The 24,466-nt window shown below is 51.0% G+C and overlaps 2 protein-coding genes across 14 annotated transcripts; one reads left to right on the top strand and one right to left on the bottom strand.

Annotated features, from left to right (window-relative positions):
* The first annotated feature begins 842 nt into the window (after positions 1-842).
* NACC1 (nucleus accumbens associated 1) lies at positions 843-15,416 on the top strand. Of its 11 annotated transcripts, none has more exons than XR_013215520.1 (7): positions 844-980; positions 1,320-1,512; positions 7,701-8,591; positions 8,801-8,998; positions 9,904-10,009; positions 10,106-12,258; positions 12,525-15,416. XR_013215520.1 is itself a non-coding variant. In XM_077261860.1 (7 exons), exons 3-7 carry the CDS (start codon positions 7,745-7,747, stop codon positions 10,614-10,616), a joined length of 1,503 nt encoding a protein of 500 aa, XP_077117975.1. In that variant the 5' UTR covers positions 844-980; positions 1,320-1,512; positions 7,701-7,744; the 3' UTR covers positions 10,617-15,416. The 11 variants fall into 11 exon arrangements, 10 of the variants coding, with proteins under 10 accessions (XP_077117967.1, XP_077117975.1, XP_077117974.1 ...); XM_077261860.1 differs by having other exon boundaries at positions 8,825-8,998; positions 10,106-10,203; positions 10,339-15,416; XM_077261859.1 differs by having other exon boundaries at positions 8,804-8,998; positions 10,106-10,203; positions 10,339-15,416.
* A 2,681-nt stretch (positions 15,417-18,097) lies between these two features.
* Positions 18,098-24,450, bottom strand: STX10 (syntaxin 10). Of its 3 annotated transcripts, none has more exons than XM_077261848.1 (9): positions 24,271-24,450; positions 24,000-24,134; positions 23,429-23,598; positions 23,256-23,350; positions 21,407-21,469; positions 21,225-21,332; positions 20,521-20,627; positions 20,346-20,440; positions 18,098-19,506 (listed from the first exon to the last, which is right to left on the bottom strand). In XM_077261848.1, exons 2-9 carry the CDS (start codon positions 24,032-24,034, stop codon positions 19,424-19,426), a joined length of 756 nt encoding a protein of 251 aa, XP_077117963.1. In that variant the 5' UTR covers positions 24,035-24,134; positions 24,271-24,450; the 3' UTR covers positions 18,098-19,423. The 3 variants fall into 3 exon arrangements, with proteins under 3 accessions (XP_077117963.1, XP_077117964.1, XP_077117962.1); XM_077261849.1 differs by having other exon boundaries at positions 24,000-24,122; XM_077261847.1 differs by having other exon boundaries at positions 18,099-19,506; positions 24,000-24,450.
* Between the last annotated feature and the right edge of the window lie 16 nt (positions 24,451-24,466).

Here is a 24,466-nt window from a genome sequence, read left to right as displayed (position 1 = left end):
GGCTAGATGTCCTCCAACCTGCCGACATCTCGGGGGCCACAAATGAAGTCTATGGCGACCAGACCTCCTCCTACCTGCCGACATCTCGGGGGCCACATCAGTAGTCTGTGATGGCCGGACCTCCTCCTACCTGCCGACATCTCGGGGGCCACAACAGAAGTCTATGGTGACCAGACCTCCTCTTACCTGCCGACATCTTGGGCCACTTCTGATTATTTGTCCTGGATGCGGCGACCCAGACACGACCACTAATCAGAAGAGGGAGGAGTACGGTGATAACGGAGCACCAACGTGGCCCCCGATCCTGCAAAGATTCATTGTGTCCCCAAGAAGTGTAATGGCTGCGTGTAACAGTGCGACGGAATATGTTGGCGCTATATTACTATTATCATTAAGTGCAGAGCGTCCAGGAACCCCCATAATTAAAGGGTCATTCTTCTCCGTCCCTGTGCAGGATTTCCTCGTCTCCTCACGAGCAGCCATAGACGCTTCTCCACCACAACGGGCAGGAGTCACGATCCCGGCTCCGCGCCGCCGCCTCTGTTGTCTGCAGTCCGCGCCGCCTGGACCCTGCGCTCGGCCATTGACTCGTCACGCCTGTGTTTGCATATTTTCCTTTCTGTCTATTATTGGAAGCTCGATGCTTGATTCGTCTCCCTTGGGCGTCTGCTCCATAGCTCGGCGCTCCTCTAGCCTGCCCTGCCTATTTGCCTCGTCGTCTGCTCGCTGTTCCTCTCCCTCCGCCCCTCGGGAATGCAGTCTGCTCGATGCTCTCGGCCGTCGCCTCCTCTCCCCTGCAGTGCGGGTCCTGAGCTGGCCTCAGCTCGGCGCTCCATTGTGCCGCCTGGGAGTCTGTCTGGTCGGTTGTATCGGCGCTCGCTCTCTCTCCCCTGCCTATGTGACCCGCAGTCTGGGGCTCCAGCCGCCGTCTCCCGAGCTCCGGACCATCCGTCTCTCCCGGCAACGTGATCCGCGCCGTGGTGCGTCCCGCTGCCGGTATCTTTCTCTTGTTTTCCGGACCAGTGCTCTCCGCCGACCGTGCCCGTCCTGTCCGCAGCCCGTTGGCTTATTGAAGCATTTCGCCTCCATCGCTGGCCCCGCTCCCTCCCGGCCCCGCCCCCGATCCGTCTCCCCCAGTCACTCATGCGTCTTTACCCCCCCGCGACACATTTTTATTCATTGCTCGTGTCTACAGTTCGCCTCATTCATATCGGCGCTCGATTGCTGTTGCCTGCTCTCTGTCTCCTGCCCCTCCCCCTTCTGTCTGGCTCGCTGTTATCGGCGCTCAGCTAATGACGCCTGTCTATCTCTTCCCATAGTCTGGCTCGCTGTGATCGGCGCTCGTTAGCTCCCCCCTGTGGCTGCTCTGTGATCGGCGCTCGCTCGCTCTCCCCTTACTGGCGATGAATGGCCGCCGCTGCTGCTCCCGGAGCCGCTAAGACCCGAACACCGCGAGCGGGTACCGGGGGGAGCGGACCGCGGTGAGAGCAGGAGGACCGACCGAACACCTGGGTATGTGAGTCTCGTGTTATCATCTGTGTTCTCAGGGATGATCCGGCGCCGCCATCTTTATTTATCCCATTCTCATAGGAGTCCTGTGTAGAAACAGGAGAGAAGTCCACATAAGAGGAGTCCGGGGGCGTGAGGCGCGGGGAAGGGTCGCGCGGGGGGCGTGAGGCGCGGGGAAGGGTCGCGCGGGGGGCGTGAGGCGCGGGGAAGGGTCGCGCGGGGGGCGTGAGGCGCGGGGAAGGGTCGCGCGGGGGGCGTGAGGCGCGGGGAAGGGTCGCGCGGGGGGCGTGAGGCGCGGGGAAGGGTCGCGCGGGGGGCGTGAGGCGCGGGGAAGGGTCGCGCGGGGGGCGTGAGGCGCGGGGAGGGGTCACGCGGGGGGCGTGAGGCGCGGGGAGGGGTCGCGCGGGGGGCGTGAGGCGCGGGGAGGGGTCGCGCGGGGGGCGTGAGGCGCGGGGAAGGGTCGCGCGGGGAAGGGTCGCGCGGGGGGCGTGAGGCGCGGGGAAGGGTCGCGCGGGGGGCGTGAGGCGCGGGGAAGGGTCGCGCGGGGGGCGTGAGGCGCGGGGAAGGGTCGCGCGGGGGGCGTGAGGAAGCGTCACGCGGGGGCGTCAGGCGCGGGGAAACGTTGCACGGGGGCGCTAACATGTAGAGTAGGCCGCCCCAGGCCTCATTATATATAGGGGACCCCTCTACTACATACAGGTGCTTCTCACTAAATTAGAATATCATCAAAATGTTTATTTATTTCAGTTCTTCAATACAAAAAGTGAAGCTCATATATTATATAGTCATTACACACAGAGTGATCTATTTCACATGGTTATTTCTGTTAATGTTGATGATTATGGCTTACAGCCAATGAAAACCCAAAAGTCATTATCTCAGTAAATTAGAATACTTTATAACACCAGCTTGAAAAATGATTTTAAAATCCGAAATGTTGGCCTACTGAAATGTATGTTCAGTAAATGCAATCAATACTTCTCCTTTTGCATCAATTACTGCATCAATGCAGCGTGGCATGGAGGAGATCAGCCTATGGCACTGCTGAGGTGTTATGGAAGCCCAGGTTGCTTTGATAGCAGCCTTCAGCTCATCTGCATTGTTGGGTCTGGTGTCTCATCTTCCTCTTGATAATACTCCATAGATTCTCTATGGGGTTAAGGTCAGGCGAGTTTGCTGCCAATCAAGCCCAGTGATACTGTTGTTTTTACAACCGGTATTGGTACTTTTGGCAGTGTGGACAGGGGCCAAGTCCTGCTGGAGAATGAAAGTTCCATCTCCAAAAAGCTTGTCGGCAGAGGGAAGCATGAAGTGCTCTACAGTTTCCTGGTAGACGGCTGCCCTGACTTTGGTCTTGATAAAACACAGTGGACCTACACCAGCAGATGACATGGCTCCCCAAACCATCACTGATTGTGGAAACTTCACACCAGACCTCCAGCAGCTTGGATTGTGGCCTCTCCACTCTTCCTCCAGACTCTGGGACCTTGATTTCCAAATGAAATGCAACATTTACTTTAATCTGAACACAACACCTTGGACCACTGACAACAGTCCAGTTCTTTTCTCCTTGGCCCAGGTAAGAGGCTTCTGGCGTTGTCTATTGGTCATGAGTGGCTGACACAAGGAATGCGACACTTGCAGCCCATGTCCTGGATACGTCAGTGTGTGGAGGCTCTTGAAGCAATGACTCCAGCAGCAGTCCACTCCTTGTGAATCTCCTCCATATTTGTGAATGCTTTTTTCTTAACAATGCTTTCCAAGGCTGCGGTTATCCCAGTTATTTGTGCACCTTTTTCTACCACACTTTTTCCTTCCACTCCACTTTCCATTAATATGCTTGGATACAGCACTCTGTGAACAGCCGGCTTCTTTAGCAATGACCTTTTGTGGCTTCCCCTCCTTGTGGAGTGTGTCAATGACTGACTTCTGGACATCTATCACATCAGCAGTCTTCCCCATGATTGTGGAGCTCCTGAACCAGACTAAGGGACCTTTATACACTCTTAGGAAGCCTTTACAGGTGTTTTTTGTTAATTATTCTAATTTATTGAGATAATGACTTTTGGGTTTTCATTGGCTGTAAGCCATAATCATCAACATTAACAGAAATAAACACGTGAAATAGATCACTCTGTAATGACTATATAATATAGGAGTTTCACTTTTTGTATTGAAGAACTGAAATTAATTCACTTTTTGAAGATATTCTAATTTTGTGAGAAGCGCCTGTAAATCGATTTTCATATAAAGGGGCAGATGTGTAATAAGTCATGATGTAGCGAGCTGGTGGCGCTCTCCTGCCTGTGCCAGTGGTGTATGAAGCCATGTCATGGAATATATGTCACGCCTGCTCACATGGGTGATGTCTCCTCGCCTTCTTGGCGGATCAGTGAGGAGGATGTTTAGGGTCACAGGAGAACATTTTGTTGGTGGCTGAAACACGACATCAAGTTGAGGACAATGTCACCGGGGACGACTGGCAGGGCTGATCCTGATAGCTCATCGCATCACACACGATGGGATTAGATACACTGCTGCATCACACATGACAGGCTTAGTTATATAGCTCAGCAGATTGTATTGCACATTATGTGCTTAGATACGTTGCTCTGCTCTTTCTGCGGCTGAGTCAGTGCTTGAAGCACAGCAGCGCGATACTGTGGTGACAGTGGGGAGGACAGCACAGGTCGGGCAGCCTGACATTGTACTAGAAGTCACAGCCATGCTCTCACCACTCAGGGCTGCGATGCTGACTTGTTGAAGGGAATCCCTCATCTGTGAACTGGGCACCCCCCTTGGTCTGTTCAGTTCACAGTTGGAGGAAGGCGCCATTTTTTGTAGCCCAGAGCTGTGCTTTGAATTACAATTTCCCCACCACTAGTCACACATTGTTCAGCAGCGAGCGGGGACAGCAGCCTGGGACAGCGGCGGTGATGGGAGCCTGGGACAGCGGCGGTGACGGGAGCCTGGGACAGCGGCAGCGACGGGAGCCTGGGACAGTGGCGGCGACGGGAGCCTGGGGCAGCGAGCGGTGACGGGAGCCTGGGGCAGGGAGCGGTGACAGGAGCCTGGGACAGCGGCGGTGACGGGAGCCTGGGACAGTGGCGGCGACGGGAGCCTGGGGCAGGCAGCGGTGACGGGAGCCTGGGACAGCGGCGGTGATGGGAGCCTGGGGCAGCGAGCGGTGACGGGAGCCTGGGGCAGGGAGCGGTGACGGGAGCCTGGGGCAGGGAGCGGTGACGGGAGCCTGGGGCAGGGAGCGGTGACGGGAGCCTGGGGCAGGGAGCGATGACGGGAGCCTGGGACAGGGGGCGGTGACGGGAGCCTGGGGCGGCGACGGTGACGGGAGCCTGGGGCAGGGAGCGGTGATGGGAGCCTGGGGCAGGGAGCGGTGACGGGAGCCTGGGGCAGCGAGCGGTGACGGGAGCCTGGGGCAGGGAGCGGTGACGGGAGCCTGGGGCAGGGAGCGGTGACGGGAGCCTGGGGCAGCGAGCGGTGACGGGAGCCTGGGGCAGGGAGCGGTGACGGGAGCCTGGGGCAGGGAGCGGTGACGGGAGCCTGGGGCAGCGACGGTGACGGGAGCCTGGGGCAGGGAGCGGTGACGGGAGCCTGGGACAGTGGCGGCGACGGGAGCCTGGGGCAGGCAGCGGTGACGGGAGCCTGGGACAGCGGTGGTGATGGGAGCCTGGGGCAGCGAGCGGTGACGGGAGCCTGGGGCAGGGAGCGGTGACGGGAGCCTGGGGCAGCGAGCGGTGACGGGAGCCTGGGGCAGGGAGCGGTGACGGGAGCCTGGGGCAGGGAGCGATGACGGGAGCCTGGGACTGGGGGCGGTGACGGGAGCCTGGGGCAGCGACGGTGACGGGAGCCTGGGACAGCGGCGGTGACGGGAGTCGGGGGCAGCAGCGGTGAGCACAAGGTGGGCAGCCTTACACTGTACCACTAATACCAGGCTCCTGGCTGTTCTCACCGCCGCAGTCCTGCTCTGAGCTGCCGGCCGTCCTCGGAGACACTGTATCACTCTGCAGTCACCAGTGATCTCTCCGCATTGTGATCCTAAACTTCATCCTCCCTTATCAATTTGAAAATCCCCAGAAGGGGAGGAGACATCACACCATGTGACCAGATCCCGCCCACTTTTACTGCAGTCGTAATGCGAGCTAGCACTAGGTGTCCATGGCAAATGTGAGCAGCTGCTCCTCCTAGTGATCAAAAGTTTAAAATATCAAAACATTTTAAATGATTTTTCAGACATAATGCAATTAAAAAAACTTTTTCTTTATGAAAACATTAATACGTTACATTATGTCTTTATTGGTGTTTTCTTTTATGACATATTCATTTTAAACTGTATAATCCTTTATGTGCAGGTCAATAATTAAAGGGGCGTTGCCTTATCATAATAGGTCAACAATATCAGCTTGGCGGGGTCCAGCACCCCCACTAATCAGCGTTTCTCAGCTCCGGTGGTGGGGAAAGGGGGGTTCAGACCCCCATCAAGTTGCTATTGATGATCTATCTTGAAGATATGTCATCATTATTCTCGTAGTGCGACGCCCCTGTAACAGGTAGGGGGCACCTGGTGTCTGTAGAGTGAAGGATCGACCACGCAGAGCATGGTGCCCAGAGGAGTGGTGGTCCGTCTGACCTCTGGGGTCCCTGATGTGACTCTTGTCTAACAAAGGGCAAATTCTGGAGCAGTGGAGATGCTATGTGCCCCTATAACTCTCCTTCATGGGGGGAGTCTTACATCTGCCCACGGAAGAGCACAGAGAAGTGTTGTTCGGAGTCGACACTGAGCTCGTGTCCTGCTGGACTGAATGGACGAGCTCCCCTCGGCTTCTTCTCTAGTGCTCTCCCGGTCAGTGAAATCCCACAGAAGGGACGTGTCAATCCCAAATTTGAGAGAATGAACAGAATTTTCCTGGCTGGTGGGTGTGCTGCTGCCTGGCTGGTGGGTGTGCCGCAGGCTGGTGGGTGTGCCGCTGCCTGGCTGGTGGGTGCGCCCCTGCTTGGCTGGTGGGTGCGCCACTGCCTGGCTGGTGGGTGCGCCCCTGCTTGGCTGGTGGGTGCGCCACTGCCTGGCTGGTGGGTGCGCCCCTGCTTGGCTGGTGGGTGCGCCACTGCCTGGCTGGTGGGTGCGCCCCTGCTTGGCTGGTGGGTGCGCCCCTGCTTGGCTGGTGGGTGCGCCGCTGCCAGGGTGGTGGGTGTGCCGCTGCCAGGGTGGTGGGTGTGCCGCTGCTTGGCTGGTGGGTGTGCCGCTGCTTGGCTGGTGGGTGCACCATTGTCAGGCTAGTGGGTGTGCTGCTGGTGGATGCGCCGCTGCTTGGCTGGTGGGTGCACCTTTGTCAGGTTGGTGGGTGCGCCGCTGCTTGGCTGGTGGGTGCACCATTGTCAGGCTGGTGGGTGCGCCCCTGCTTGGCTGGTGGGTGCGCCGCTGCCAGGGTTGGTGGGTGTGCTGCTGCTTGGCTGGTGGGTGCACCATTGTCAGGCTAGTGGATGTGCCGCTGCTTGGCTGGTGGGTGCGCCGCTGCCAGAGTTGGTGGATGTGCTGCTGCTTGGCTGGTGGGTGCACCATTGTCCGGCTGGTGGGTTCGCCGCTGCTTGGCTGGTGGGTGCACCATTGTCAGGCTGGTGGGTGCGCCGCTGCTTGGCTGGTGGGTGCGCCACTGCCAGGGTTGGTGGGTGTGCTGCTGCTTGGCTGGTGGGTGCACCAATGTCAGGCTGGTGGGTGCGCCGCTGCCAGGGTTGGTGGGTGTGCTGCTGCTTGGCTGGTGGGTGCACCATTGTCAGGCTGGTGGGTGCGCCGCTGCCAGGGTTGGTGGGTGTGCTGCTGCTTGGCTGGTGGGTGCACCATTGTCAGGCTGGTGGGTGCGCCGCTGCCAGGGTGGGGGTACACTACATCCGCACACAGGCACCATCACTGGGGCAGTAATGTCTTTGATCCATAAACTGCCATACATTTTTTTCATGGGGTCCATCCAGGCCGCCCCTTTAAATGCTAATTGATCACCATTTTCAGGATCTCTGCAAATGGAAATATTTCTTTTGGGGCTGAAAATCTGTACTGAACGAATACGTTTCACAGTTGAGGGTTCGTTACACCCGAATTTATATTTTAGGTTATAGATTAAAAATTTCTACCTAATTTTTTTTATTCACTTTTTTTTTATTATTCCCTTCCCCCGCAGCCTCTCTATCCTCCATCTCTCACTTTCTCCCCTGATCTGTTGTCATGTCTCAGACTCTACAAATGGAGATCCCAAACTTTGGGAATAGTATCCTGGAGTGTCTGAACGAGCAGCGGCTGCAGGGCCTGTACTGTGATGTCGCCGTCGTGGTCCGCGGACACCAATTCAAAGCCCACCGGGCCGTCCTGGCAGCGAGCAGCTCCTACTTCAGAGACCTCTTCCACAGCAGCAAGAACCCGGTGGTGGAACTTCCCGGCTCGGTCCAACCTCAGTCCTTCCAGCAGATCCTCAGCTTCTGTTACACCGGGCGGCTCAGCATGAACGTAGGAGATCAGTTCCTCCTCATGTACACGGCCGGCTTCCTGCAGATCCAGGAGATCATGGAGAAGGGGACAGAGTTCTTCCTAAAGGTGAGCTCGCCCAGCTGTGACTCCCAAGGTCTACACCCTGAAGAAGCACCAAACTCGGAACCTCCCAGCCCGGCAGCGGCGGCAGTAGCCACAGCGGTGGCCTCACTGTCATCGTCATCCTCTTACTCTATGTCCCGGCTGCCACGGGTGAAAACAGAAAGCCAAGAGTCCGATTTGGTGCAGTGCACACCAGTGGCCAAGAGACTCTGGGATGGGGGGCAGAAGGAGGCTGGAGGGGCGAGTAGAAAGGTGCCACGCTTTTCTCAAGGAGCGGTCGGAGGGCAGTCGGGGGCCGTGGCCCCACTGGGGTCAGAGAGGACGAGCCCAGGAACGTCCAGCGCATACACAAGTGACAGCCCGGGGTCTTATCACAACGAGGAGGATGAGGAAGAAGAGGTCACAGAAGACGGCACCGAGGAGCAGTACAGGCAGATATGCAATATGTATACAATGTACAGCATGATGAACGTCAACCAAACCGGTAAGAGTCCGCATGCGCCCCATACATCGTCCCCCACTAATCTGTCTTGTCTGATAGGTTTATACATGGGAGGTTAGTAGTGCGGGAGCGATGTCAGCTCTGGGGTATAATGGTGCCGTGTACAGCCGTCACTGTGTGATCTCTGGGGTTATATACTGCACATATCTCCCCGCGCTGTGTGATATAACGTGTACCTGTCCTCCTCTCAGTAGAATATTATTTGAATTCTTCAGCTGAGAAGGTGGAGGCTCTGCCGGACCCCGTCTTCTCAGACTCCAGGAACCGCGTCCGTGTCAAGCAGGACCTGTCCACCCTCCCTGCGGAGCTCATCAGCCAGATCGGCAACCGATGCCACCCAAAACTGTATGAGGAGGGCGACCCAGACGAGAAGATCGAACTGGTGACAGGTACTGACATATGGAGGTCTTCACTGGCCGTGCCAGTCTATGGGGGAAAAGAACCCAATCACCCAGCATACAGACAACCAGAAAACGACCCAAATCAGGATTTATATGAAAATATGCCTTTATTGCATCATCATTATGGCAAGAACAATACAGATTAAAATTAAAATAAAATAATATCATATAAAATCTATGAACTTGTACGTATCACAGGACATATAAAGATAGAAAAAATATCGGCAAACCCAATATTACATAATAAGTCCCTTCCACAAAATCAACCTCACTCATATGTATAAAAATAAGCAATATTGCTGAAGTGTGCAAGGCCAAAAAAATAACAAAGAGTGAATTTTACAAAGTGCAATGTGTTAACAAAGTCCAATTGTCTATATTAACTCCAAAAAGTGAGATGTGCTGAAACCACTCAAAGCAGGCAAACCATGTGCTTTTTTCTCCACGTGGTGGTGGTAGTCACCACCTTACATAGAGTACCGGGATTGGTGGATACCTTTTAATTGTGAGATATATAGGTGTATAAATAATTTCCTATATTTGTGGTATCTCTGTGTTCTAACATCAGTCTATGGGGGGTGGACTATGACCTGCTCCCCCAACGATGAGATGGAGCCTGCCTCTGAATCTTCATGATGGGGCAGGTACTGTAAGTGAGTGCGGGGCGCACAAAGGCAGGGCTGACTGTAGCTGGAGGATCCTCTGGAAGTCTTTGGGACCGTGCACAATTCCTAAAGCAATCTGCTACAGATCGGCTCTGTGTGTGCGGAGCGTCAGAGGAATCGTCAGAACATGTGGGATCAGCGAGGGCATATATATATGTAATCCCCCGTGCTCCCTGCTCATCACTCCCTCATCCCATCGGTTTCTGATCACTTTTCTCCTCCTTTCAGGAACCAACGTGTTCATCACCCGCGCCCAACTCATGAACTGTCACATCAGCGCTGGGACGCGCCACAAGGTGCTGCTGCGCCGGTTGCTGGCGTCTTTCTTCGACAGGTAAGCGGGCTCCCCCTTGCACATGAGAACTCGCCCCCTCCACCGGTATCGTAAATCATTAATGACGTGACTTTCCGATCTCCCTCATGACTGCAGGAACACCCTCGCGAACAGCTGCGGCACCGGGATCCGCTCCTCCACCAATGACCCCAGCAGGAAGCCCCTGGACAGCCGGGTCCTGCACGCCGTGAAGTGTAAGCGCTGCCTGTCGGGTCACCCACTCATGTCCTCTCACCTTTTCCTATGGGAATGCACCCACATCCCTCCAGGGCGCTGCCGCTCCCGTCCTTATAAACATTTTGACCCTTTTCTCCTTTCTTTTTTCTTAGTCTACTGTCAGAATTTCGCCCCGAACTTCAAGGAGAGCGAGATGAACGCCATCGCAGCGGACATGTGCACGAACGCCCGGCGCGTGGTGCGCAAGAGCTGGATCCCCAAACTGAAGCTGCTGATGGCCGAAGGAGACGCCTACACGGCCTTCATCAACGACACCGGCAAAATGGAGCCTGACCTGATGGGCGGAGGCGTCCCTGCAGATCACAGCGTGAGCTTCGAGGCCGAGCGGGAGAGGGCATGCCCTGATGGGGCTCTTCTGCACGACCCCTAACCTAACACCCTCCTCCCTCCCCCCCCCCCATAAAAAAAAATTGTAAACATCCCTTCCCCCCTTTCAGTGAGGAGGGGAAGAGGAAAGACAATATGGCACCCGGGCTGTCGTCTGTACGCCATAGTCGGTGGTGCTACGTCTGACTGTACGCTGCGGTGCGGAGGGACTCGATCACTATACACTGCTGCATGAGATACTCATCTATACCGTGCCACGCCGCCATTATCAGCCTGCGGGTATACTACGCAGCCCCATTATATAGCGCCTCCATTATCAGTGTATATCGTCCTCATCAAACGCTCGCTAGGGGGGGAAACTTGTAAATATTCTGCATCATTTCATGGTGCAGCCGGGGGAAGACCCCCGTAATCTCACTGGCCCTCTGATAACCCAGCTCCTGGGAGAAGAGAGACTTTTTTTTTTTTTTTTTAGTAACTTTGATAAATTTTAATACCCCTCCCCCCACGTGCGCACTGGAAAGGAGAGCGCTGCCTGCACCCGGCGTAACTACAACACCCAGCATGGTGGGAGCTGTAGTCTGGCGGCAGACGGCAGGAGACCGATGCTTTAGACGATTCTGTCCAGAGCGACCACAATCTGATTGGTGGCCACGGACAATTTATTTGCACAGCTACTAATTGCACATTTTATTTTTTTTAATTATTTTATCGTGTCCCCCGTTTCTGTTTTGTCCTGTATGTTGGGGCGTTACCGTTTTTTTTTTTTTGGGGGGGGGGGGAAATGAGGTTCCCTTAGATTTATTTTTTTAATTCCCTGCATGGTATTAGAAGTTTGTGATTTCCGGGGGGGCAGCCGTTTTGGTGCTTGCATTATGGACGGAGTTCTGGTCGGTTCCATGGACAATGTGCATTGACTTTGCTTGTCCCGTTAACGATCAGTGACGTCCATAATCGCCTCCTCGTAGTCTCGCTAAACACTTGGCCCACAAGATGGCTGCCCCCCTCTATAAGGCTGCTTTCACACATCAGGTTTTTTGCCGGATGCCGTTTCCGGCGTCGCGCCGCATCACCGGATCCGTGTTTTTTTCAGGAAACCGGATGAGACAGATCCGGTTTTTCGCCGGATCCGTTGTCCGGATCCGGCGAAAAACCGGATCCGTCTCATCCGGTTCGTCCGGTTTTCTTTCCGTTTTTTTACGGATCCGGCTTTTAAAAACGCCCCCTGAAAGGCGGTGATGATTGGCCGGCGTAAAACTATATACAGTGTTCCCACATCTGTGACGAGTTGGAGAGGAGCAAGAAACAGAGCAAGATGGACGGCATTATTGCAAAGATTCTGCAGAATAACGTGGATTTCATCACAGAGGCGAATCGATTGAAAGCAATTGTTATTGAGAAAGAGCGAGAGAGACAGCGCATCATGCGTCTGCGACGACGCCGTTTGTGGATCCACCCCATCACGGCACAGAGAATGACCCGGGGAGTCTTTTCCACTTTGTATATGGAGCTTCGAGGTGACCCTGACAAGTTTTTCAGCTATGTTCGGATGAAAGCGGAGAACTTTGATATATTGGTGGAGCGGGTTGAACATCTGATAAGAAGGAGTGATACCTATTGCCGATTCTCCATAACCCCGGCTGAGCGTCTGATGGTCACTCTTCGGTAAGCAGGCTCTGTGGCAGGCTCTCGGCTCTGTGGCTGGCTCTCAGCTCTGTGGCAGGCTCTCGGCTCTGTGGCAGGCTCTCGGCTCTGTGGCTGGCTCTCAGCTCTGTGGCAGGCTCTCGGCTCTGTGGCAGGCTCTCGGCTCTGTGGCAGGCTCTCAGCTCTGTGGCAGGCTCTCAGCTCTGTGGCAGGCTCTCGGCTCTGTGGCAGGCTCTCGGCTCTGTGGCAGGCTCTCGGCTCTGTGGCTGGCTCTCGGCTCTGTGGCAGGCTCTCGGCTCTGTGGCAGGCTCTCGGCTCTGTGGCAGGCTCTGTGGCTGGCTCTCCGCTCTGTGGCAGGCTCTCCGCTCTGTGGCAGGCTCTCAGCTGTGTGTCAGGCTCTCGGCTGTGTGGCAGGCTCTCGGCTCTGTGGCAGGCTCTCGGCTCTGTGGCAGGTTTCTGGCTCCTTCCGTCTTGGCAGGGTGTTGGCTCTTCTGCTTTTTGGCTGGAAATGGATGAAGGCCTCATGGTCCTGCTTTATATATAGTCCAGGGGGCTGACCATAGTTTTTGGAGCATGCTCAGTGTAAAAAGCCGGATACGGCCGCCGGATCCGACTTTTTCAGGATCCGGCACTTTCCGGCGTCCATTGAGATGCATTGTTGCAAAAAGCCGGAAAGGCCGGATCCGGACTTTCTGGCTTTTTCGCCGGAGACAAAAAACGTTACAGTAGACGTTTTTCCCAGACGCCGGAATCGACTCGCTGCCAGATCCGGCATCAAACCGGAAGGAACGCTGGGCCATCCGGCGCCAATAATATTCAACGGGGGGAAAGCCGGATCCGGTTTCTCCGGTTTTCAAATCCGTTTTTTGGCGGAAGAGCCGGAATTCGCCTGAAACAAAAAACCTGATGTGTGAAAGCAGCCTAAAGGACAGGCACTCGGTAATTCAATCCTGTGGAGGTGGTCTCCCCCTGGTGGCAACTTTTCACATTACCCAAAGTGTTTTTGTTTTATTTGTTTTTTTTTAATTGGATGCACGTTAACATTAAACTTTTTTGACGTGACGGTAGCACAAGGCGGATTTCTAAGCGACTTTCCTAGAAGTATTGATTTTTACGGTAGACGACTCGCACTAATTGCTATGTACGTACGTAGAGCGGCTTTAATCATGTAGGCGGGAGCGTCGGCTTCCGCGCTCAAGACTGTTTTAGTATTCCACTATGTCAGGTGGTCCAGCCGGGCCACCCGGAGGTGATTTTTGTCCTTTTGGTCACTCGGGTTTTCCCAGTGAGATGGACAGACATAGAGTAAGGCGCTTCCATTCATGCCAGGCTGGGGCGCTGTGCCCCTAACCAGTACCCGCTCTCCTATAACCACTCATGAGCCCCAGCGGGTAGGACATTGAGTCCCTAGGACACGTATATACCACCATTTTCCATTTTTTTTATATTTGCAGTAATATTTATGGGGTTAATTAAAGGGGTTGTCCACACACAATATTGGTGACCTAACCTTTCAGATTGGTTGTGGTCCAACATTGGACCCACCGATCAGCTATTTGGAGACTATATAGAGCCAGAACAGCTCAGCTGTGTACCCCCTCGTTCCCTGGCAGTAGGAGCTGAGATGCAGTACCCCAGAGCGGCCAGTACATGGCGTACCGAGCAGCGCTCTTCTGGCTCCATACACTTACTACATCTGGCTTCCAGTGCAGCTGCAAATAGCTGATTGGTCTCAGGTGTCAGACCCCCAGCAATCTGAAGTTGTCTGGGCAGCCCCTTGATGGGGACACGTCAAATCATAGGGTCTGACCTGTGCATAATGTTGACGTATAGGGCTAGTTGCAGTACTAGGCACAGGCTGTTCACAGGAGTGGCGCTATGTTGTCTAGAGTCCTTACCCAACGCCCTTGGGTTGAGCCCTTTTCCCTGTGACCATTGTGCCCTCGGTGCTTTTATATAAAATCCTATACGCAAAATTCCATTTGATGCTTCCCGCTGGTAACTAAGCAATCATGGAGTCCTATGGGAGAGCCAGCGTGTCATTGCACAGCGCCCCCCGCTGGGCGTGCGATTACGTGTTTATTTTGTAAATATGTGTATAGCTTATCCTGTAGGAGGACGGTAATGGCCGTAGTTTCTAGGTTCTGGGACAGAGAGGGAACTATATGACACGATCATACGGATAACACTGTAGTTCTGCATTAAGGCTAATACACTGGTGTGAGCGGGAATGCTGGCTATGCTGTAAACCAGATTATTCCTATTCTTGGCAACATCCTTTCCCCCGTGATTCATACCTTCTCCCCTCCTGTTCCCAGCATTATATATTACCCATACATCGTGTGTTCATAGTGAGGAATACGGTCTGTATGGGGGGTATAAGAGGGTATTTTACCAATCCTCAATATGCAGTGACGGATGAATTGAGTACAAGGGCTGCCGATGAGTCTGAACTATATCTTGCCTTTGCGTGCATGATATCAGTGTACATATATATGTGTATATGTATATATAGTGACCCCTCTCTTCCCGTGTAGTAGGGCTGTAATGGGATGTAAATATTTGAATTAATATTTTTGCAGGCAATAGGGGGTGGGAATGGAGAGACTGAAAGAAGCAGCCCTCAAAAAAAAAAAAAAAAATCCGTTGTGTGTATGTGTATATGCAGACGTGCTTGGCACAATGTATATACCCCTTTTATTTTCTTTTTTTTAGGCAGTCTTATTTTTTTTGGTTTTGTAGGATAATATTCAGAGACCACATTTTCACCATAGTCATTTTTTAAAGGGAGATTTCACGTTTTTAAAGTTGTATTTTATAGGCCCATTTGCTTCTAAGAAAATGAAGTGAGCGCAGTACTGAATTTCAGACCCTAGATGGTGCTGTTTTGTTTTTTTCCAGAGCTTAGTGCACCATCTAGTGGCTGTCCGTAGGTACTACGTTCAATCTTAAATTTTCCTTCTAGACAGCATGACCCCAACCTATAAAATATAATTTTGATGAAGGATAAGAGAGATTCCTCCCTTGTTAGCTGGCAATATAAATGGCATTTCCACAGACAGACTGGTAAACTTTAGAATGATACACTAGCAGAAAGGAGGGCTGCATACTTTCCACTGTTTTTATTTTCCTGCCCCCTGGGCTGGTGATTTTTTTTTTTATATATATTTTTTAACTGTAGAAAATTAAAATTGAAAAATTTTTTTTCCATATTTCCTTCTGCCATAATTAACTTCACTAATTGCACACTCTTGATTGTGAATCGCAATGCTTGACAGACGCTCCCCATCCCCTTAGGCCTCGGCGCAGCGGGTGGGGAATTTTATTTTATTTTTTTTTGCAATTTTTTTTCCCCAGATTGCTCACTTTACATGTCCCCCCCTCCCTTCTGCTCTCTTTAAGTGCCAAGATATTGCTGTGTGTTCCCTTAACTGTGAGACAGGAGCATTGCACATTATGGAAAAAAAAATCTGAAAACATTAATAAACGTTTTTAACAAAATAGGAAAAACGTCTGCTCGTCTTATTTCCTGAACCCGGCTGGGTTGTATTTAGTAAAACCACCCCTTTAATTACCAACTGTTATAACGGCATACATTTTCCTTCCTCAGGGCCCCAGTATAGTTTCCGCTCCAGTCATCGCATAGCCTAGCGATCACCTATAGCCATTCGGTGGGTGAAATTCTGATTTTTTTTTTTTTTTTTGCTGACTGGATCCTTTACAAATGAAAGACAAACAGGTGGCCGATTAACGGATCCGCTTACCGTAGACTTAAATGTAAAAAAAAAAAAAAAACAGACCCAGGAGAGATCAGTTCTTTAAAGGAAAGGTGCCACATTTTATTTTTTGTATTAAAAATGATTGTTTATACAAACAATTATTTTTAATACAAATTTACATTTTTTAACTTTAACATTTTTTTTATTATTTTTTTTTTCAGCCACTGGGCGCCGCCATTTTGCTTTGCAGGAGTGTAAGTGTAGTTGCACGACACTTACACTCTGCAAATACGGCAGCCCTGGGCATAGAGATGTGCGGTCGGCTCCCGACCCCATACCTATCATTATAAGCTGCTCCCTGCTGTGTCTGGCCAAGCCCCCTGAGCCGTCCACATCACAGCAGAGGCAGGAGACCAGCGCCATCTTCCTGGAGCTCACAGTGCATCGGTGAGCTCCAGCTTCCCAGGATAATCGCAGGAGCCCTGCGGTTATAGGAGGAGGAGACCAAGGAGGGAGGGAGAAGGACTCAGCAGGGAGCCGTGAAGTAAGTATCAGTGGGGAGGAGGAGAGGCAATCTAATCCTATTATTTGTGGTGCTGACTCTGAGCAGTTATCTCCTCCCATGTGTGTTACTGTGCTGAGCCGTGTATCTAATCCTCTCCTGTGTGATACTGAGCTGTGTATCTAATCCTCTCCTGTGATACTAACTGAGCTGTGTATCTAATCTTCTCCTGTGTGATACTGTAGGCTTAGCCATGCATCTAATCCTGTCCTGTGATACTGTCTGCTGAGCCATGTATCTAATCTTATCCTGTGTGATACTGACTGAGCTGTGTATCTAATCCTCTCCTGTGTGATACTGTCTGCTGAGCTGTGTATCTAATCCTACCCTGTGTGATACTGTGCTGAGATGTGTATCTAATCCTCCCGTGTGATATTGACTGCTGAGCTGTGTATCTAATGCTATCCTGTGTGATACTGATGGCTGAGCCACGTATCTAATCCTATCCTGTATGATACTGACTGAGCTGTGTATCTAATACTGTCCTGTGTGATACTGACTGCTGAGCTGTGTATCTAATCCTCTCCTATGCACTCCTCTCCCCCGTTATGTGAGATCTATATGGCGTTATGTGAGATCTATATGGCGGTATTATGTGTGCTCTATATGGCGGTACTATGTGAGATCTATATATTGGTTTTATGTGAGAACACTATGGCGTCGTTATTTGCAATCTATATGATGGTATTATGTGAGAACTATAGGACAGTATAATGTTTGATATGGCGGTATTATGTGAGAACACTATGGCAGTATTATCTTCAGAAAGCGGACCCATTCTATGGTGGTACTGGCTGAGCACCTGCACGCGGGTCTGGGGTAATAGAGGGGGCAGCATGACCACCAGTTAGGTGCCGTCAGGGGAAGGCTGGTGAGGCAGCTGAAGAGAGGGGTCTCATTTTTATCGTTACTATATGGCTACATTTCCTTCCCAGCATCACCCCGTACTTCGCCTGTCGCCTCGCTTTCACACATCGCCAGGACAGGATGGAGAAGACAGGATCTGAGGAGGGGAATGGGGTCTTTGCATGCAAAGTCTTGATCAGAACAGGCCATCAATCCACAGAAATGTTTCCTGGATTTCTGAGGAGACGGTCCATCCATGTGTATAAAAGACAGCGCTCTATGTACAATCCCTGGCTGCTCCGCGCACTGAACATGGTGCCCCCCATAGACCAGCACACTGCTCTCCTGAAATACTCTGTGCTGCTGTCACCCTGCAGCCTCCACCACATATCTCCCAGAATCCTTGCTGCCTGCCATCCTCGGTGACTGTCTACTTGTCAGTATAACTCTGCAGTCACCAACAAAATGGCTGCACACTGTGTTCCTGAATCCTCTCATCCCCTAGCAAACACCAGAAGGAGAGGAGAGGAGACATCACACACGTCAGCAGACTCAGCCCATAATTACTGCAGTGCTGTAATGTGAGATAGTTGTACACTAGGTTTTTCACATTTCATTAGCTGCTCCCCCTAGTGTTTAAAAGTGGAAATGCCAAACCTTTTAAAATTATTTTTCATATTTTACTAAATTATAAACAAATGATAATATTTTTTAAGAAAATTTAAACATTAATTCTTTACATTTTTTCAATCGCTGGAAAAAAATTTTTTTGGATGGCACCTTCCCTTTAAGAAAACAAACTAAAAAGTTGTCTGCACAAGTTTTCTGCCAATGGATTGCTGATGGATCCGTTCTAACTGGTCATGTGACCATAGCCTTATACTGAAGAGATGGTCTAAACGGAAAAAAGTGCCCATGCCGCTGTGATTGAAGGACTTTATAAGGTGGAACGGTCACGCTGTAATTCTGAGTGATATATTCAGGCTATTTTAGCTGTGTATCTCAGCAGGGGGGGAGTAAAGGACTACAAGAACTCCAATGGAGGCGGCCCGCTGATAAAGGGTACACTATGCTAGGACACTGTAATATACCCCCTGAGCCACAGAAGAGGCTTTTCAGTAGAGCTTTGGAGAAATCCTTTTACGTGCCTTAATATGGGGAATTATAGGTTCATTTACTACATGTACTATATACGCTTTAAAGAGCAGAAAAAAAAAATCCTCTTTCAGATATTCAGATTTTTGCATCTTCACGATATGTGGGGTATCATTTCTATTTTCATACTTTTTACATTTATACCGATGTCGCTGAAACAAAATAACAGGTGTCTGTATTTCCCTTTTTTATGACCACAAATACATTAAGAGTTGTTCCCCTTTCTGTTACAATTAATCTTAGAAACCTGACAATTGTATATTCTTTGACAGGGCTAGTAACGACGATTTGGATTAGCAGCAGCTTTTTTTTTTTTTTATATATATATTCCACATTCTGCTCTCCTTACAACACCTTTTTGTGAACATTTCAACATTTAAATATGGTTTTATTTTTAATCTGATTTCTCCTGTAACGTGGGCTGGTATCTTAGCCCCGGTTACAGTGGAAATGCAGCCTCCTGGTTGGATAGCAGAACCAGTCTGATACTGCCCACTCTTGTCATAAAATGGGACAGACCCAGATTTGGGATAGATTCTCTTCAATAGCGTCATTATCAGATCAGGAGCCCTATTCGTTCATATGAATGCTTCCTCCCCTTTCCATAAGCCACAATGGAGGACTTGTGCTGTTCGTGTAGTACTCGGCCGAATGGTTGATGTCATATTACTTTTTCCCCTGTAGCTTTTTATTTTAAGGAATTTAATGGACTAATCACAGATATAACCAAACAGAAGAATTTGTCATAAATTGTATTAACGAAGTATAAATCAGCAGGCGATCGTTTGGCACCTTACACCAAGGCACAATCCGTCTTCTTTTTCCAGGGAGGGGAAATACATTTCCGCCCCCACTTGTAACTTGCAGTCTCCATGTATACAGCACCGGGACGCTCGTCCGATCACTCTCGTAGCGGGGGTCCTCTCATGACGGCAACGTGAGCAGCAGTATCAGTACAATAAAGAGAATGACGACCAGGGTGATGATGGCGCACCACTGCCGGCGGTCTGTGAAGGAGAGAAACACCGGCTGTTACTCCACACAGCAGCCCTATAGAGAGGCGTCTACACTGATATAACATGTATAGGGCTCCATGTTCTCCCTGTTACCGGCCATTTTAGATGGGTACAAGGGCGAGTGAAATCTTATCCACACTCTGGCGGCAGAATTTATTTTAATCAAATTTGAGAAAAGACAAATAATATTTTTTTTGACAATTTCTTTGTTTCCTCGTTAAAAATATATATATTTTCAGCTGAGCTATGAGCCGCGCCTGCACCTCTTCATCACACGTTGGTCTTCGTCCGTCTTCTTTCAGAGGTCCAAACATGGACACTTGTGTGACCTTCCCTGAACTCCTCCGAGCTTCCGGAGTGCAGAAACATAGAAGCCTAACATACAGCTCTTCATTGGGAGGACTGAGAATAGGCCTAAGCTACGAGTCAGTAGTGACTGCGGACTTGTGAATCCTCTCATCACACACACTGCACGCTGCCAGGATCCTCTGGGGTTGGGGCAAGTATGGAATTTACATACATGCGGTCACATGCCGACTAGACTGTAACTGGCCTTTATCAATGTAAGGCCGCGAAAGTCTAGTTGGAATGTGGCCGGAATGTTGCAAATCGCACACTTGCAGTCACATCACCGCCTGCTCCTGGCACTGAAGAATCAACGCACTGCAGATTCACAAGTCTGCAGACACATAGACGTGTAGATTAAGGCTGGATAGCCCCATTAATTGATAGGAGTTCTTTGGGGTCTGTCACACCTCCCGATACACATGCGAGAAGCACTGGAGGATGCCTTTAAAGCCCTATTATCTACCGCTGTAAGAAAGGCTTACCACTGGTCATGTGCGACACTTTGGCTATTCTCTTGAGAACTGTGTCCATGCGACTTTGAGTATTGTCCATCTCGTAAGAAAACTCATCGAGCATCCTAAGTAAGAGAGAGAACGAGAGTCAGATACCATTACGACGTGTGTGGGTACATAATATGAGTGTACGACTGTGACGCACACGGCCTGCTCGTTCAGTTCATCTCCGATCTTCCCCGACATGTTCTTCAGAACCCGGATACTGCCCGATACTAACTCCAGCTCCGCGTCCTGCTCGTCCATAATCAGCTGCAGAGGTAATACATACAGGTCATAGACGTGTAATGCCCCATGTCGTCCGCAGGTGGCGCTCACACCGCTGCAGGTGTCATTACGACCCCATCCACTTGGGGAGACGAGTGCACGATCGACCATTAGAAAACAAAATGCACGATATTTGCCGATTGTGCAGGTGTGGGGGGGAATCATAACCATCAGCATTAGGGCGCAGTCAGATGACCGGAAAAATCGAGCCGTAATGGACGGACTGGCCGGCAGCTCTCCTGACCCGAGCATTTCCATGAAGCGTCCCGTTAGGGACATGAGAGCCGCCAGCCAGTCCTGACTGCGCCCTTACTCGCCTACCTCTGAAATTTTAGTGCTGCAGCTCCGGTGGTCACAGACCAACTTCTCCATCACTCGTGTGACCGCTGCAGACAATCATACGCTGTAGATGCCAACATCTCTGATGCCAGTATGATCTCTGATGCCAGTTATTGGCTGCAGCGTTCACGAGGCTAATGAATTGACCATTTCCTGCCCAATTTGGAATTATAGGACATGATAAGGATCGTCCCCTGTCCTGGAGACACCGTACTCCCCCCCGGATAATAATGGAGGGCGGACCTGCTGCTGGGCTTGCTGCTCCTCGATGTAGCGCGAGTTTCCAGAGGCGATCTCATCGTCCAATCGAGAGAAGCGGTCGGAGGTCAGAGGGTGAGAGACGCCCAACGCCTGAGAGTGAAGAGACCACGAGTGAGAGTGCGGCACATTATATAAAGTGACCCCCCATAGGGAGACCTGCTTACCTCTCGGTTCTTCCGCTCCGTGAAGGCCTGAGCTCTGGGACTGGAGATGTGATCCCTCATTTCCTAAAATTACACACACGTCACTGACATATGACAGCGGCGCAGACTCCACGGCCGCCACAACACGGCACACGTCTATGTCCAGGACTGGAAAGGCCAGGTAGGCACCATTTTTTTTTCTTTTTTATAAGTATTGTTGAGCGAATGTTTTTTGTTTTTTTTCCCGGAGGAGATGACTTGTAATTTTGGATATCATTTACTGTACTGAGATACTGAGAAACGAGGAAAAAAAATAATCCAGAAAGTGGTGAAACAAAACAGTTCCGCCATTGGTTTTTTTTTTTAGGATTCATTTTTATAGCAATTAAAATGTCCAGGTTCCGCGATTCTCCAGATCAGGGCGATTATGGCAATACCAAACTTGTGTAGGTTTTTATTATTTTAATCATTTAAAAAAAAAAAAAAAATTATTTAAAAAAAAAAACAAACACCTTCACAATATTTTTGTGTTGCCGTTTTCTGAGATCTGTCACTTTTTTTTTTTTTTTTTTTTTTTAGTTTTCTGTTGATGGAGCTGTGAGCGCAGAGTTGTAGTTTTTATTGGCACCATTTTGGTCGTATTATATTGCATTTTGGTGCAGTTTTCTAGTTTTAGGTTTTCTTCTGTACGGTTGAAATCATTTTTAATATGATAAATCGGACGTTTGCTGATGAACCAAAACCTGAATATTTTTAGATTTTGATTTCTATATTTCTTGAATGGGGAAAAGGGTTGAAAAATTGTTATAGTTTAATATTTTTAAATCTTTTTTTGTTATTGTAGACTGTACATTATCGGCCTTTTGGGAGACTCGAACTTATGATCGTTTCTTCTAAAAACTATAATTTTTCAGTAGACAGTGAAAATTAGTGTCACCCTTGTGTCCGGGCTTCACATAAGCCTCAAGATGGCCGTGATGGGGGCCGTATACAGGTCCCCGGCTGCCACTGCAACCCATCGACACCCTGCGAATAGGCCGATGGCTGCTCGAAATGACGCTCCGCTGGGATTATTCCACTTAAAGGGGTTTTCCACTTTCAGGAAAATGCTGTAAAATAGCTAAAATAACAAGTGGGGGCTAATCACCTGCCCTGGGTCCAGCGGCTGCCCCCCACCTCTTCTCCGGTCTCCACGCTTTGATGTCACATCATCACTGTAGCAAAATCATGAGCTCCGCGTCTGCGCCGAGACAACACAAGCCGTCGAGATTAGTGATTGGCTGCAGCGGTGATGTCACGTCACTACTGCAGCAAAATACTGAGACCAGCCGTTGTGCCTAGGTAGACAGCAGTAGCCACTGAGATAAGTGACTGGCTGCAGTGGTGCCGTCACGTCACTAATGTAGTGAAATACTGACACCAGCCGTTGTGCCTAGGTAGACAGCAGTAGCCACTGAGATAAGTGACTGGCTGCAGTGGTGCCGTCACGTCACTAATGTAGTGAAATACTGACACCAGCCATTGTGCCTAGGTAGACAGCAGGAGCCACTGAGATAAGTGACTGGCTGCAGCGGTCATGTCACTACTGTAGCAAAATACTGCGACCAGCAGTTGTGCCGAGGTAGACAGCATGAGTCTGGGAACTCAGTGATTGGTTGCAGCAGTGAAGCGAAATCACCGCTGCAGCCAAAGCACCGGAACCTGAGTAGCAGTGGGAACCTGGGGAAGATCTTTTTTTTCTTAGGTATTTTACGATGTTTCCTAAAAGTGGAAAACCCCTTTAAACGCTGCAGTCAGAGAGAGACGTGAGCGGAGGACACAGGACGTTGCAACGCGGGAAGAGGTTAATACAGAAAAGTTTAGATGTCACCTTTAAAGAACTCCGCGTCTTCTCCACAAAGTCTCTCCTCTCGGTCAGTTCGGCCTCCGATATCTTAAACTTCTTCTGGTTCGATTCGACGATGCCCAAGATACGAGTAAAGGAAAAAAACTCAATGGGGGGGGAGTGAGGGGGGAAAGCAGGGAACTATGGTGTCAGGATACTGATGGTCTCCTCCAAGTCCTCCAGGTCCCACTCGATGCTTCTCAGGGAATTTCGGAGTTCGTTGGTCGTCCAATCAAACTCCTCGGCGCTGGTCATGTGATCCTCCTGCAGGAGCTCGCACCATCGCTGGTACAGACCCCGGCTGGTGTTCAGGGCCTTCTGCACCTCCCTGAGGAAGAAGAGGGAATATACGATTGGACCATGTAACCATGACGACAACAAATACTCAGGAAGCAATGTATCTTTCCATTAGAGCAGTGGGGGGAGGCTCCTGCTGCAGCCAGCGGCCATTCTTCTGTGGGGATCAGTAGCCAGTGAGATTGCTACGGCTATAGGGGCGATTATCACCGGCGCCACGCTCACCGAGCAGAGATTATCACCGGCGCCACGCTCACCGAGCAGAGATTATCACCGGCGCCACGCTCACCGAGCAGAGATTATCACCGGCGCCACGCTCACCGAGCAGAGATTATCACCGGCGCCACGCTCACCGAGCAGAGATTATCACCGGCGCCACGCTCACCGAGCAGAGATTATCACCGGCGCCACGCTAACCGAGCACATACTCACCCCCGAACGACTGAGAACGGATCCTCCAGAGACATGGCGGACGACGTCTTCTTCGTTACTGAGGACTATTAATACTTTATGCATCCAGATCCGGGCCGTACCCCTCCATAAAGCACTCAGCCCCTAGAAATAGGTCTCACCGGGGTGAGAGAAGCAAATACGTCAACATACAGCCCCAAGGCACGCGGCTCCTTTAACATTTAAAGGGGTAGCCTTAAAAATCAAAGTTATAAAGTGAAAACGTCCACTTAAAGCCTAACTACTGACTAACCACACAGAGCAAATCATAGAGAGCCCCCAGGGTGCCCAAAACCAGCCGGGTGCACAGAGCGTCCAATGCAGGCTTATTATGGCAGTGTTTGGGGGGTTTCCTCAGCCCCCTCCCTCTCCTGACGGCTCAGCAGCAGCGCTCCCCTCTGTCAACCTTCCTTCGTCCCACCCCACACCCCTAGAAGCTCCACTTCTCA

The sequence above is a fragment of the Ranitomeya variabilis genome, chromosome 5 (assembly GCF_051348905.1).
Source record: "Ranitomeya variabilis isolate aRanVar5 chromosome 5, aRanVar5.hap1, whole genome shotgun sequence".
NCBI classification, from domain to species: domain Eukaryota; kingdom Metazoa; phylum Chordata; class Amphibia; order Anura; family Dendrobatidae; genus Ranitomeya; species Ranitomeya variabilis.
The sequence above is the reverse complement of the archived record's forward strand: the minus strand, read 5'-3'. Positions and strand labels throughout refer to the sequence as shown.